The following is a 15,762-nucleotide window of genomic DNA, read 5'->3' on the forward strand; positions in this document are numbered from 1 at the left end:
ATTAATGAAACAACGGTATGTTTAAGTAGCAGTATTGAGACACATGAGGGATGTTTTCCTTCATTTTCAGTGGCATACATTTGAACAACATTGTGTTATACCCACTATTTGCAATTTGAATAGACATGGCCAGAAGAATATTGTGAACACACTAGAAACATCACAGAAGCGTGCATGTTTTGATTTTGATTGTACTTTCACATAGAAGGATTCTGACATTGTTAGCTTGCATGAGCGGCTCACAGCTAGGCTGCAGGTCTGCCTGGCAGACAGGTGTGGGAAGGCAAAGTGAGCGCTTGCATTTGCTGGATGTTGGGGTCCCTTTAATTGCATTTAGCCAGCCGTTGCTTAAAACACTGCCTGATTTTATATCTCACTTGAAAATTTTAAAAAAGTATCTTTGAATTAATTAAATTAATTGAATTAACATTTGTTACATTAACTAAGGGAATATATTCTGGAGATCTAACACTTTGGTCCAACTTTCTCGCTGATGTCTGCGAATATCTTCCCTGGCTCATAAACACATTACTCCAAATTGCTTGTTAATTTGCAAAGTCCCATGCTTATTCCGTACGTGTTAATAATGTGATGTAGAGACACGCAGTATATAACTTTGCACTACCTTGTCTGACAGCCTGTCGAGTTAGTCTGACAGGAGTCGATATGACAAGGTTAGAAAATGTAATAATTGTACTAATTAAGTATTTAAACTGCAGAATGTGTACTTTCTTACCCACAGAACATCTGGATGTTGTAGAGCGTTGGGTCATCCTCTAGAGGGGCCAGCTGTTGGAGACACAGCTGTTCACAGCCACCATTGAAGCCATCAGAGCAGTCGATGCCAATGTGGTGGTCATAGCACCCGGTCCCATCCTTCATTGGACTCAGCCCTGGAGGGCACTATGGAAAGGACACATTTTGAAATGACTGATGTTAGCAATTACGAATTATTGTTTCATTAAGGGACACGTTCTGAAAACTGCCTAAACTGTGAGAAGCTGCCACATTAACACTGATCCCAGATGGGACAGGTAAACAGACCCTCCAGCAGCTGTGCCACGCATCCAAACGGTCAAATTCCTGCTCCCGTTAGTGCAGCCTCTGCGATCACTGAGTCTTATCTTGTAAAAACGCATGGAAAACGGTTCTCCAAAAAAATAACTGCGTTATCAGCGTGAAAAGCCATATCAGGTTGAAACGATGAATGTGTACTTGTAAGGCTAAACACGAAAAGAAGTGAAAGTGAAAAGGTTTCTCTTAGAATATTACTCATTTATTTGATAAATTAAATATGAGGCGGCTTTCAGTGTTAACAGACACCAGTTGGATCCAGAAATCAGAGCAAACCATAAGAGACAAAGAAAAAGATCAATAACTCACGGTTCAGGTGAAAATATCAGGGGTATTATTAGATGTGTAAAGCTAAATTAATATGGTATTGCACAATAATGTCCAAAGTATATATTATTTCCGATGTTTCTGGTCAAGCTTTTGCAATATAATTGTTTCATTTATGGAACAAGCTCTTTCGGCAAAACATATTTTCTTCTTTCACTGCATGTGCAGTTTTATTCCACCACACTTCTCAGTGCGCTGAACGTTATTTTCAAAGTGGAGCTTCGAACAGCTTCACATGGATCTGCTTTACCACCTACGATACACAGAACCATTTTTAACTTACTCTCCAGGAGATCCAGGAAATTAAATATTCCAGGTCTTTTAAGTTTAAAGTGATTTTCGATTTTTTTTTTTAAAAAGCTTCCACCCTACTTCCTGACAGCTATGACAAATGGTAATAACAATTGTGCAGGTATTTGATTACACACAACATATTAAAAACATAATTTAATGATTTCACAAGATAAAATGTCAAGGGATCAACAAAGTTATTACAAGCCTGCTTGGAAAGTGAAGAGTAATACCAAATTTCTAGGCCATCCATCCTGTCACTGGGGTACAGTATTTCATTAAAAAACACATATCCTCCGATTTATAAAGGTTTCCTGCTCTTATTGCTGGAGGGAAAGCAATGTAATCAATCAATTTAACAGACGAGCTGAAATGCCCAAACCTGACCAAACAGTGAGTGAAAGAAGAAACCGAATTTCATCAATTAAGTGAAAAAAGGCATTCCTCAGAGGTTTAGAAACAAAGTCTCATTTATACAGGTCCAGATACTTTAACCAGTCCTCCTTTCCAGCATCCTGATGCGGATCCTTTTACTAGTTAATAAGACTGTCAGTTAAAGAATGTATAAAGAAGGGTCAATTTAATGCTATGTAATGAGAAAGTCTTCAATCCAATGTAAGAGAAATATTTTGAAGTGTGACGAAAGTCACTGGTATCCCTGAGCTGAACAAAGAGTCTGCAGAAAGGAGTGATGCAGAATTCACCGTAGGAATATCACATCACAGCAGATCTGGAGGAAGTCTCAATAAGATGAAAAGAAAGACAATGCAAAAATGACGCTGTAACACGCTGCTCAGCATTGTAGAACTGGCAACGGGGTCAACCAGCACCTTCTGAGATGAACATTTCCTTTCCTTACCCTTAATCACTCTATAAAGTTTCTGAATTCCTCCAGTATTAAGACTCTATTCTGGATTTTTCTAAATCTTAACTGAGTCAGGGCCTTTTTCAAAATACCGTCAAAACATTTAGGTCTCCAAATATGAGGATTTGCTTCCTTAACTCATGTCTGTTTTTCACATCTTGGCCTTCTTTCCTGTGAGAGAGAAATTCGAAAAGGAATTCACTTTCACTCTGGCCCTGCCCCTTCTCAACCTTTCCCCGACCCTGCACCCCAACCTGGGACTTGCTGATTGGGCCGGAGCTTCGGGAGCTGCGTGCTGGCCTGCGGTCCCCACCCCTGGTCATCCCGTTGCTGCTTCCACCTGCCTGCTGTGCTGTTGCCGTCCCTGACCCCCAGTCTGGCCCTCGGCAGGAGGGTCCCCCCTTTTGAGCCTGGTCCTGCTCAAGGTTTCTTCCTCCTAAAGGGGAGTTTTTCCTTGCCACTGTTTGGCTTAAGGTTTTTCTCCCACTAGGGGAGTTTTTACCTGCCATTGTTTATGTAATAACTGCTCGGGGGTCATGTTCTGGGTCTCTGGAAAGCGTCTAGAGACAACTTTTGTTGTATTAGACGCTATATAAATAAAATTGAATTGAACTTTTGTTTTCTTTTTTTAAAACTCTTAAACAATCTTAAAAAGCTTCAATGCTCGTTGTCTTTAATCAAGCATGACATGATGGCACCAGGGGGACAATTTCCAAATCTTGTAAACTGAGGATGCTAAGAAGCAAATGTTGAGGAAAAATACTGAAAATGTGATGTGAAAATGGACGGAGGGCAGTAATGACTATCTAGGTGAGAGCAGGGGCTTGGGAACCCACAGCAATGTCAATTCTGTATAAATGGAAAATGGTTATTGACATTTTTTGTTTTCAAAAAAAAATATTATACAATAGCTGCTATTGATTGCTGAGCCATGACACTGATCATGGCAGTAAACACAGTCCACTCTACACAAACGGCCACTGGCTCATTCTCGTGTCAATTATCATTTTGTTGAAGAAATATATATGATATGTACTCAATATTTACTATTACATATTTGTAGTTAAACTAAACCATAGTCCGAGAGCCTCCTCAGCTAACCAGGCTAAGCTAGCGGCGGACCGGCCCGTAGCAGCTGAGCGTAGCCGCTCCCCTGCAGCTCCCGAGCAGCCGGCCAGGCAGGGCAGCTGGGTGACGGTTCGGAGGAAGACTAGTCTTAAAGGGCTCACGGAACACCACCACCCGCTTCATGTGTCTAACAGATTTTCCCCACTTAGCGACACATCTGTTGAGAAACCGACCCTGGTGATTGGAGACTCCATAGTCAGACATGTGAAGCCGACTCCAGAGACCTTAGTTAGGTGCATCCCGGGGGCCAGAGCGGGCGACATAGAAGCAAATTTGAAGCTACTGGCAAAGGGTAATCGTAAATATGGTAAAGTTATCATCAATGTCGGAGCTAATGACTCCCGTCTTCGCCAGTCGGAAGTAACCAGAATGAATATTGTCTCGGTGTGTAACTACGCCAAAAGTATGTCGGACTCCGTAGGTTTTTCTGGTCCCCTCCCCAATCTGACCAGCGATGACATGTTTAGTCGCATGCTCTCGCTCCGCCGCTGGTTGTCTCAGTGGTGTTCAGAAAACGACGTGGACTTTATTGACAACTGGGAGACATTCTGGGGAAAGCCCGGTCTGATTAGAAGGGACGGCATTCATCCCACCCGGGATGGTGCAGCTCTTATGTCTAGAAATCTGGCCAATGTTATTAGACACTCCCCCTGACAATGCAGGGTCCAGGCCAGGATGCAGAGCTGTAGTTTAACAGGGCTGGAGGCGAGGCTTAGTCAGTTAGAGGTCCGGTTTGGCCAACTAGACCATAGTCCGATAGAATCCTCTGCGGACCGGCCCGTAGCAGCTGAGCGTAACCGCTCCCCTGCAGCTCCCCGGCAGCCGGCCAGGCAGGGCAGCTGGGTGACGGTTCGGAGGAAGGGTAGTCTTAAAGGGCTCAGCGACACATCTGTTGCTTCTCAAGGACCAACGCCTGCCAACAAAACTGTAGGATTGCATTATGTAATTAGCGACTCTAAAACTGTAGGATTACATGATATTGGCGACTCTGGCCAGGTGCCTAGCAAAATAGAAGTGGTTGCAGTTCCCCGCCCTCCAAAAGTTCACCAGGTGCAGCGTTATAGAGGCGTTAACCAAGATAACCTTGTAAAAATTAAAACCAATGCACATTTGGTACCAATTACAGACCGAAAAATTAGATGCGGACTACTAAATATACGATCATTAAGCTCTAAGTCTCTGTTAGTAAATGATATAATTACAGAGAGCAGGAGTGATATTTTCTGCTTAACAGAAACATGGTTACAGGAGGAAGAGTATGTTAGTTTGAATGAATCAACTCCGCCCGGCTACTTTAATCATCACATTCCTAGAAGCACGGGCCGAGGCGGAGGAGTCGCAGCAATTTATAACTCCGGTCTCCAAACAAAAATTGAACCCAAGTGCAACTATAATACATTTGAAAGCCTCATGCTTGGTCTGAAATTTCCGAGCCGGAAATCAGAGAAGCCAGTTGTGTTAGTGGTAGTGTACCGGCCCCCTGCTGGTGCGTATCTGGAGTTTTTGTCTGAATTTTCAGAATTCCTTTCTGGATTATTGATCAGCACAGATAAATTCATCATAGTGGGTGATTTTAACATTCATATGGATGTTGAAAGCGATAATCTTAAATTAGCCTTCGATTCTCTTCTAGAATCAATGGGTATCTCACAAAAAGTGGATAAACCGACGCACTGTTTTAATCATACTCTCGATCTCGTTCTCACCTACGGTGTTGAAACTGATGGTCTGTTGGTGTCACCTGTAAACTCCCTTTTATCCGACCATTACTTAATAACGTTTGAATTTAATTTTGTTGATGTTGAAGTGCAAAATAGGAGGTATTATTTTAGCAGATGTTTGTCTGATGAAGTTATTGTTAAATTTAGGGAGGCCATTGCTTATCTTACGACAGTGCGAAATAGTGATGTAGTCGAGGCCAGTGACCTGGGTTCTACCTCTGCAGATGTTGATTTCCTTGCTAGTAACACTGCTGATTTGTTGCATTCAGCTTTAGATGAAGTTGCTCCTTTGAAAAGGAGGGTTTCTAGCCACAGGAGCTTAACTCCCTGGTATAATTCAGATATCCGCATGTTGAAACAAAACGTGCGTAAAATGGAAAGGAAGTGGTACTCTTGTAGGTCTGTAGACTCTCATCGTGAATGGAAAGATATTCTAATAGTATATAAAAAAGCCATTCGCAAAGCCAGAACAGCTTATTATTCAACGTTGATAGAGGATAACAAAAGTAACCCACGTTTTCTGTTCAGCACTGTAGCCAGGCTGACAAAGAGTCACAACTCTGTTGAGCCGTGCATTCCTGCAGCTCTCAGTAGTGAGGACTTTATGGGCTTCTTCAACAGTAAAATCGCGAGAATTAGAGAAGAAATCAACCAGCCGGTTGTAGGTGTTTCTTCAGCTTTAGCGACTTCCCTAGGCTCTGACTTGTCTCTAGACTGTTTTGATCCTATAGACCTCCCTGAGCTGACTTCACTCGTTAATAGAGCTAAGTCAACCACATGTATGTTAGACCCCATCCCGACTCGTCTATTCAAACATATTTTTTCTCTTATTGGTACGACAATACTGGACCAAATTAACTTATCCCTAAGTTTAGGATATGTACCACAGGTTTTCAAAGTCGCAGTAATTAAACCTTTACTTAAAAAACCTTCTCTTGACCCAGACACCTTAGCTAATTATAGACCAATTTCCAACCTTCCATTTGTGTCTAAAATTCTGGAAAAGGCAGTTTCAAGCCAGTTATGTGACTATTTGTATAGAAATGATCTGTTTGAAGTCTTTCAGTCAGGGTTCAGAATGCATCATAGCACAGAGACAGCACTTGTTCGAGTCACGAATGACCTCCTTATGGCCTCAGATAAGGGATTAGTGTCCATACTGGTTCTACTGGACCTCAGTGCTGCTTTTGACACTATAGATCATGGCATTTTACTGCACAGGTTAGAGCATGTTGTTGGGATTAAAGGGACAGCTCTATGTTGGTTTAAATCATACCTATCTGACAGGTTCCAGTTTGTTCATGTACATGAGGTTTCTTCAGAACAGTCAAGGGTCTGTTATGGTGTTCCGCAGGGTTCAGTGCTAGGGCCAATCTTGTTCAGTTTATACATGCAGCCGTTGGGAAGTATAATCCAGAATCACGGCATACACTTTCATTGTTATGCTGATGATACGCAGCTCTATTTGTCTATGAAGCCGGATGAAACAGAACCGTTAGTTAAACTTCAGGCATGTCTTAGGGACATCAAGGACTGGATGTCCAGAAATTTCCTGCTTCTAAATTCAGATAAAACAGAGGTTATCATTCTTGGTCCAGAGCATCTTAGGAAGGGATTAGATGGTGTTGCGATGGCTTCCAGTGCAACTGTGAGAAATCTTGGTGTTATTTTCGATCAGGATTTGTCGTTTAAACCATATGTCAATCAGGTTTGTAAAATAGCCTTTTTCCATCTCCGTAATATTGCAAAGATTAGGAAAATCCTCTCACAGAGTGATGCAGAAAAACTAGTTCATGCGTTTGTATCTTCTAGACTAGATTACTGTAATGTGTTGTTAGCAGGATGTCCAAGTAATTTGCTGAATAGGCTCCAGCTGATCCAAAATGCAGCAGCACGAGTACTGACAGGAATTAGCAGGAGAGACCACGTCTCTCCAGTGTTAGCGTCGCTCCATTGGTTACCCGTAAAATTCAGAATCCAATTTAAAATTGTATTACTTGCGTATAAAGCCCAAAACGGCTTAGCTCCGCATTATTTGCAAGACCTGATAGTGCCTTATGTTCCTGTCAGAGCTCTCCGTTCTCAGAGTGCAGGTTTACTTGTAGTTCCTAGAGTATCTAAATGTAGATTTGGAGGGCGGGCGTTCTGCTATCAGGCGCCACTACTATGGAACCAACTTCCAATCTGGGTTAAGGGGGCTGACACCACCTCCACCTTTAAAACTAAACTTAAAACATTTCTGTTTAGTAAAGCCTATAGTTAGTGTTTAGTAAACCTCTAGCTGGTGTTGGTAAATCTCTAGGTAGTGTAAACTTTAGTGTGTCAGAGTCGCTCCTGTGGTTTCTTGTGCTGGCCCCCCCCTTCTCCTCCCTTTTCTCTCTTTTGTCCATGTTGCAGCATCCTTTGCCGGACACCGGAACCTGCAGGTGGTCGTGGGTGGCTTGTAGCTTGCATTACGGAGCACAAGTCTTTCCCCGACCCTGCACCCCAACCTGGGACTTGCTGATTGGGCCGGAGCTTCGGGAGCTGCGTGCTGGCCTGCGGTCCCCACCCCTGGTCATCCCGTTGCTGCCCCCCCCTTCTCCTCCCTTTTCTCTCTTTTGTCCTGCAGGTGGCCATGGGTGGCTTGTAGCTTGCATTACGGAGCACAAGTCTTTTCCTGACCCTGCACCCCAACCTGGGACTTGCTGATTGGGCCGGAGCTTCGGGAGCTGTGTGCTGGCCTGCGGTCCCCACCCCCGGTCATCCCGTTGCTGCTTCCACCTGCCTGCTGTGCTGTTGCCGTCCCTGACCCACCAGTCTGGCCCTCGGCAGGAGGGTCCCCCCTGATGAGCCTGGTCCTGCTCAAGGTTTCTTCCCTCCTAAAGGGGAGTTTTTCCTTGCCACTGTTTGGCTTAAGGTTTTTCTCCCACTAGGGGAGTTTTTACCTGCCATTGTTTATGTAATAACTGCTCGGGGGTCATGTTCTGGGTATGGGTCTCTGTAAAGCGTCTAGAGACAACTCTGTTGTATTAGACGCTATATAAATAAAATTGAATTGAATAGTTCTGTCTGCACAAAATAGGGCCACATGTTGAATGACTGATCTCTGGTCCTGCTTCCTGGATAAACTCGTATTGATTTTTCTCACCTTGCAAGAGAATGTGGTCATCAATGATTTATAACTGGTGATACAAAGAGCACATAAGACATTGAATCTTCTAATGCATCCATGGCACAAAGACTTTAAATCACCAGAACTCACAGAAGTTGGTGGATGTGTGGACATGTGATGCAGGCAGAGAGGAATATGTATCGATGAGTTGCTGCACTGCAACCTCCTAACCACAGATTGATCTGGTTATTGACTGCAATAACAGGGTTCTGACAACCTGGTATACCAATAACTCTGTGCTATTGTCCAGTTATCTCAAGGACAATAATCATTAAATGTGCTGTGCGTGCCTGCTAGTCTTTGGCTTGCTATCACCGCAGAGTTTCACAAGAACACTGTAATCCTGAGTGATTATAATCCTCTGTTTAAATCCACAGGCCTTTAAAGGGGACCTATTATGAAAAATACGTTTTTTTCTTGCTTTAACATATATAAAGTGGTCTCCCCTGAGCCTGCCAACTCAGAGGAGTAGTAAAGCAACCAAATTCTGCAGGGTCTGTACAGCCCGCCCAGATGAAATAGAAATAGAAATAGAAAGCCTTTATTATCATTATACTGGTACAATGAGATTAGGCAGCAGCTCCGTAAAAGTGCACACATGCATGAGCCGTCCAGTGTCATGTGACTTTTACGAGCCGTTCAGATTTGCGCATTTTCGTTACGTAACCAAAATGCAAACCACGCCTCGGTCGGCCTCAGCTGCATGAAACCACGGCCACAACTAACTCCGCCGGCCAGAGCGTCCGCCATTGTTTCGAAGCGGTGTATCATGTGGCAACAGGAGACGGTAAAAATTCGGTTTTGCATGGACACTTTCCCTCATAAAAGGATCAGTATCAACAGTACGGACCCGGCAACTGCACACGAGTCAGCGGTATTTAATTTTTTATGTTATTTATATTTGTTTGTATGATCTTTGCATGGGCTAAGTATTTAGCTTAGCTCCAGTGTTACCCGTTAGGTAACACCGGAGCCACTCATTGGAGCTCTATTAGTAATACATTTTTTTCTGTTTATGGTTTCAGATCTTCCAAGCAATGCACCTGAAGCTGTTTATGTACGACACCTTCAGAAGAAATGCACGTCCTTCCTTGAACCAGCAATAGTGCATACATGTTTTTTTTTTTTTTTTAACAATAAAGTTGCCATTCGTGAACCTTCAGTGTTGTGATTTCTTTACAGTTAACATGATTCATTTGTCTTGTAACATAAGAAATGAAATGATGAGGAATCGGAGTAAAGAACTGTGGTGTACCTGTTTAGAGTTCAATTAAATCTTCCTGTGTGAATTAGTGTGAAGACGAGGTGACCCGTTCCCTCTTCAGGTAACTAAAGGTTGATTAATGGTTCCGCGTTACACCAACGCAGAGCCTACGCCGTAGGGTACGCGTCGATTTAACGCAGAATCGTAAATCAGGCTTTAAGATCCCAGGGGGTCGTTTACACGTGTCATAACTGAATGCGAGCGTCCGATTATCGCGTCGAGCTGTGTGACATCGGACGCTCTCTGTCCACACTGAAACCGTTAAACTTGCGGCCAGTTAGGACAGTCCAATAGAAAATAAAGCAATGGAATTGATTTTGTCGCCGACGCTCGCTCGCATGGGACACGGTTTAATAGTGTACGGAGCCGCTGCTCTTCAGCCCGGAGAGGCTTTGTGTCCTCCCCTGCTACACGTCATTCAGGCAGCCAATCAGCACAGAGCCTCATTATCATAGACTTCCCTCATTTCAGAATCCCTCATAGAGAAGGAGGTTTGAAGCGGTAAAAATGAAGACATGGCCCAGAGGCTGAATTTCTGATTTATGTAGAAAAAACAAACTTTTGATTGTTTTTAAGACATCTCCGGAGCGCATCCGCGGCGCATCGCCGGTTACCGGGGATCAAACCGACAGATTTGCCTGAAAATCTCGGAGGGTGAAGCTGGTCCAGCATGGGACAGACCCCCGAAGACCCAGCTCCCAAACCACCCGGGAACCTGGATGATTTAACCCGGATCCGCTCCGCCGCGGCGCCGCGTCCGACTGGCTGAAGGAAGGACCGCTCCAGCAGCGGAGAGAGCTGGTTTTGGGCGTGGCTTCAGCAGCGGAGGCTGAACCTCTGGAAATCTGCTCCCGTCGTGATGTCACGACGGGAGCAGATTTTAATCGGCTCAAAAAAAACGCGTGACACTGGGGGACTCTGTCCGGCGGGGGTCAGAGAGCTTGCAGAAATTCATGGTATTTTGTCTCCCCTGTGCTGGCAGGGTGAGGGGAGACCACTTTATATATGAAAAAACGTGTTTTTCATAATAGGTCCCCTTTAAGACAGAAATCACACCCTTCGTTTAACGGATCAGTTTTGACCATAATGATTTAAGCCTATAACTACTGTACGTTCTCTCATATTTTTAATCCTCTGACTGCTGTGGAAAGGGGCACCGGATATACAGTACCTGCGGATATCAACGCATCCTGACCGAGCTCGGTCGGGATGAAAATGCAACGTCACCAGGCTGCAGGCCACTGATTGAACAGAGTAATGTCTCGCAATGCCTTCACACCCACCATATTTAAAACCTGGCAACAGTGATATGATAATTACTTTACAACTAAACATGGGTGCAGTGAAAAACAGCAAGCAAACTACGTGGTGCAAGGAGGAGGTCCGCACTTTTCTGTGCCTCGTGGCTGACGACTGCATCCAGAGGGAGCTCCAATACACTTTATCGCAAAAGTAAAATTGAAACTAAATTAGTGACAAAATGCACTGCAGGGGGTCAATATTCCCATTGAACGGTGATTTTCAAATAAGCGTAATTCTCGCAACTATCTATATCTCATCCTGTGAGACTTCTATAGCAAAAAAGTCTCAACAAATCTCAACATTGAAGAAGATGGACAAAAACATCTGAAGTCTTTGATAAATTATTGAGATTCATTCTTTTTCATTCATTCATTCATTCATTCATTCATTCATTCATTCATTCATTCATTCATTCCAGACATCTCAAAACCATTGTATAGGGCATAACACCGTTAACATTAATATGACTCTGTATCACTACATATATATATATATATACACACATATATATCACTACATATACACGTGCATACACACAGTCACAGAAGCCCTTGTAAATACATTTTTTATAAATAAATGAATCTGTTTTAAATGAATGTAGACAAAATAAATAAACCAATAAAATAAATGTATACCCAATTATATATACATATCTACAGTATATACATGCACACACATAACAATACTCATAAATCCTGTTTAACATGTCTGAACAGGGGTAGGAAGAAGTAAAACTTTTATTCCTACCCCTTCTCCAATATTATAATTACACTTCTTACGAGTCTTATTTACCACACACACACACACACACACACACACACACACACACACACAATTTTAATGCTAAGTTTTAGAGCTGTAAACTCACATCCAGACAGAATTTCACCTCCAACTACACACTGATACTCATATACACATTCACACCCTCATACACAGTGCACCCTGAGAGCATGTACTCTTGCTCGATTACAGTACAAGTCTGTGTCTAACAAGAAAGCGTATATTTCTTCAAATGATGCACGAGTCACTGGATAATAACCATATATTGACACTAACAAAGTGGTCTTTGAACGCAAAATAAATCGCAGATTGTTTAATAACCAGAGAGCGAGTAAGAGCGCTGTCGGCTCTGCTGCAGAAGAAGCTAGCACTACAAAGCCAGCGCTGGAAACCCCCTTGAACCACCATGGCTTTTAATCCTGTTTCTTAATGGAGATAAATTCCTGCAGTGCTTTTCAGGCTTAAGGGAATCAGTACTGTGCTTTTGCCTAACAGTAATAAATCCCTGTGAGAGGCATTAGATAAGCTATGCACTTTTCAAATTTGTCTGATAGTCAAAATCAATAGAGGTACAATAAATGAGGACTTAAATAGTAAGGTAATGCATTCCCTGTAAAGACACATTCTAAACAGGGTTCTAATTACAAAGTTACAAATGCTTGTGATTCACTCAGTTATCTTAACAGAATATGGGAAGCATGCTGGCTATCCATCTATTTTGTCATAAGTGTAGTTAAACTATTAAGTCAAGTAATACACATGTAAAAGCTGTATGAAAAAAGGATAACTGAACTGGATAATTGTTCATACTGTTCATGTTTATGCCATATTGCATTGGCTACAAGCACAATGCAATATGTGAATTGACCATTAATGCAAAAAGATATCTTGGAATATTTGTATTTATTTATTTATTTTTTTTAAATTTTTCCCCATTTTATCACCCAGTGCTCCTACCTAAGAGACAGTCCTGGACATTGCCATCCTCTGCCAACCCCGGGAGGGCCCTGCACTGAGCTCAGGTCTCCTTACTTGAGGAGTGAGCAGCCGCATCTTTTCACCAGACAGGGTGGGGTTTCTCTGGCTGGACGTAGCGCTTGGAAGGATCACGTTATTCCGGCCAGATCCTCCCCACCCCATCTGGTCCCCGGTTGGCCAGAGGGGGCATGTATAGCCCAGGACTGTTGCATGTTTTTGTGAGGGTAGCTCACATTGCTACCCAAGGGAACACGGGGAGAACATGCAAACTCCACACAGAAAGGCCCTTTCCCCAACCCCACCCAGGGAGCGGGCGCTGAAGTCATGGGGGAACTTAACATGCACTCAGCCAACAGCGCCCCCGGCAGGAATTGAACCCAGGACATTCTTCTCTTCCTGTGAGACCACTGCACGTATTTTTAATAGCTGCGCCACCGTGCCCCTTCTTGGAATATTTTTAGGCATGATACTATTGAGACTTGTCTCCCTCATGGGGTCTAACCCATAACAAAAAAAGTCTGGCTTTATAAAAACTAATTATTAAGGGAAAACTCCCAACATTTCGACTCCCAAACCATGCAATTTTGCAAGAAAAACAAAATTGAGATTGTGAATAAAAAAGATTTCAAGTGTAAAAAAAAAAAAAAAAAACACTCAGAAAGTCTGACTTTTAAAACCACACAAATTTGGAAGAATACCCTTTGAAGTCACGACAGACATCTGAGACATAACATGCTCTTCACGGTGAAACACTTAAATGTTCTGATTTAGGTGACAATAAATCAAGATTTAATTTCTCCTCATATTGTGCATGAGTGAGGCTGAAATCATAGCTTGGTAGCTGCTTGATGGTTATGAGGGCCCTGTGCTTCTGCATTATGTGCACAACAAGAAACGGCTCCATGCGTGATCATGTCTTGTCAGACACGTCATGTCTGAGGAAGAAATGTCCCTGCAGGATCATGACCCAGACGAAATCATCGACTAAAAAAAAAAAAGACTGAAAATGCTCTGTGGAGGCTACAGGAGCAAATCATAATAATAAAGACTAATTAACTGAAATCAAGGTGGGAAAATAAAATTCACAATTCACAATCACAATGCCCCCACTCCCAACCCGTACGAGAACACTAGCCTCTACACTAGAATCTGTAGACTCAGGGGGGGACAGCAGCTGAAATTGTTTTAATGTGTATAGCTCCTTATAAGTCAGGATTTGCAAACAGGGTCCTCATCCAAACTTGTATAAAAGATCAGGAATGAAGAACATCCATCTGACAGGAGCAGCCAGGAAGGTAGATGTTCTTAATACCCCACCTTTAGCACAAATTAGTCTGAATGCTGACTACTATGCATGTAATGGTCACATTTTCTCTCTTTTGCTCTGTTGCTAATGTGTTAAACTGTTTTGTGTCTGAAAGCAATGTAAAATGATGGGTGTTTTTTTTCAAACTTTTTTTTAAAGGAAATACATAGTGAAATACATGTTTTTTGTTTTCTTATTTTGTTAATTTTCCTGACTTGAAGCTATAAGGAAATTCAACATCTTTGTGAGAAGGATGGTTTGCAAACCCAAACGTTTTTCATGACTGCAAAGAAAACAGGAACTGAGACCAGAAGCATTTTATTTTAATATCATTTTCTAACATATAATAATTGCTATGTTTTGAAAAGATGTATTTTGCAATATGCCACTTTATTTCTCCCGCGGCACATTTCTACAGGAAAACATATTGAAGTAATTTACAACAAATGTAATGATGAAACAGCCTGTAATAGGTCCATGTGTAGGATTTAAAGGCATACTGACTGATTTCATGGTGTATATATGTAGACAGAGTCATGTTCGAAAGTTAGTATCCCTATTTTTGGTTGATTTTTTTCTTTTATTTTGCTCTCTTTTGGGAAGATCTTGGGAACATCTGATAATGTTAATGAATTAACCTAATTTATTGTATTCACCTCTGCAGTAAAGATAGCCAACAGTGGTTTTTAAACCAGACATTATCAACCCCTCTTTCATGCTTCCTAATAGAGAAAATTATCTTGAGAACATCCATAGTGTGTGATGAGATAAGCACCTTGTGGCAAGGGTCATCCCAGACCAATCATTTCCTCATTCCAGTCCTCAGTGGATGTTATCTTTTCCTCAATGAAGTGCAAAAAGCACAGAATGAAGGAAACCTGAGGTCACGTGGATGGATGGGGACTGAAAACCATTCTTTAAGAGACTGATTATGTTTTCTGACCCTGGATCTTTTCATCCACTAATTCAATCACTGCTGCAGACACATTTAATCGTTTTAATGATCCAACACTTCTGATGGATCTGTTGTTGTTAGCTGCAAAGCATTTAAAAGTTGTTTACTAAGTTTTATGAACATTTTGGTCCTCATTTATTAAATTACTAGTAAAAGTTCCAACTCAAAAGGGAAAAAAAAGAAGCTGCTACTGTGAGCTGAATTTTAAACAAAGGGAAGCCACATACAGATTACTTTTAAAAATACATCACTTATTGCACGCTGAAAGTGTCCCACTTTACGTTGAAAGTTTCCAGAATTAATTAGATGATTTGCTTTTTTTTCTGCTGTTTTGCTCTCTGAGGAAACAGACTTTTGAACGTGCAGGTCACAAAGTGCTTTCAGACATGTAACAGCACTGCTGTGAAAAACAAGCAATAAAAGAGGGTTTTGAGCCTTGTGAAATTTAGCAATAAGAATAACATGTTTAATTGATCAGATTTTCTCCACTGGGGAATTTTGTACCATTTCCAAGCAAAGAAATGTAGTCAAACAATAAAAATACTGATGGAGATGATGACAAACACAAAACATAGGCAACAATCAGAAGCTGAACCCATGTGTAAAGTAACATTATG

The 15,762-nt window shown here is 42.1% G+C and overlaps 2 protein-coding genes across 7 annotated transcripts in view; one reads left to right on the forward strand and one right to left on the reverse strand.

Moving 5' to 3' along the window:
• Positions 1 to 15,762, reverse strand: part of astn1 (astrotactin 1) — a 490,568-nt gene that overhangs the window by 278,204 nt on the left and 196,602 nt on the right. For all 6 annotated transcript variants that reach the window (XR_009783285.1, XM_061732846.1, XM_061732845.1 and 3 more), the window contains one exon: positions 737 to 903. Coding sequence is in view for 5 of the 6 variants with exons in the window: in XM_061732846.1 (XP_061588830.1) it covers positions 737 to 903 (167 nt within the window). In the remaining variant the exon portion in view is untranslated. The remainder of the gene's footprint in view (positions 1 to 736; positions 904 to 15,762) is intronic.
• Positions 2,466 to 4,405, forward strand: LOC133451722 (uncharacterized). The gene is made up of 2 exons (XM_061730866.1): positions 2,466 to 2,473; positions 3,655 to 4,405. The coding sequence occupies exons 1-2, from the start codon at positions 2,466 to 2,468 to the stop codon at positions 4,337 to 4,339; spliced, it is 693 nt and encodes a 230-aa protein (XP_061586850.1). The 3' UTR covers positions 4,340 to 4,405.

Source organism: Cololabis saira, chromosome 10 (genome assembly GCF_033807715.1).
Source record: "Cololabis saira isolate AMF1-May2022 chromosome 10, fColSai1.1, whole genome shotgun sequence".
NCBI classification, from domain to species: Eukaryota; Metazoa; Chordata; class Actinopteri; order Beloniformes; family Belonidae; genus Cololabis; species Cololabis saira.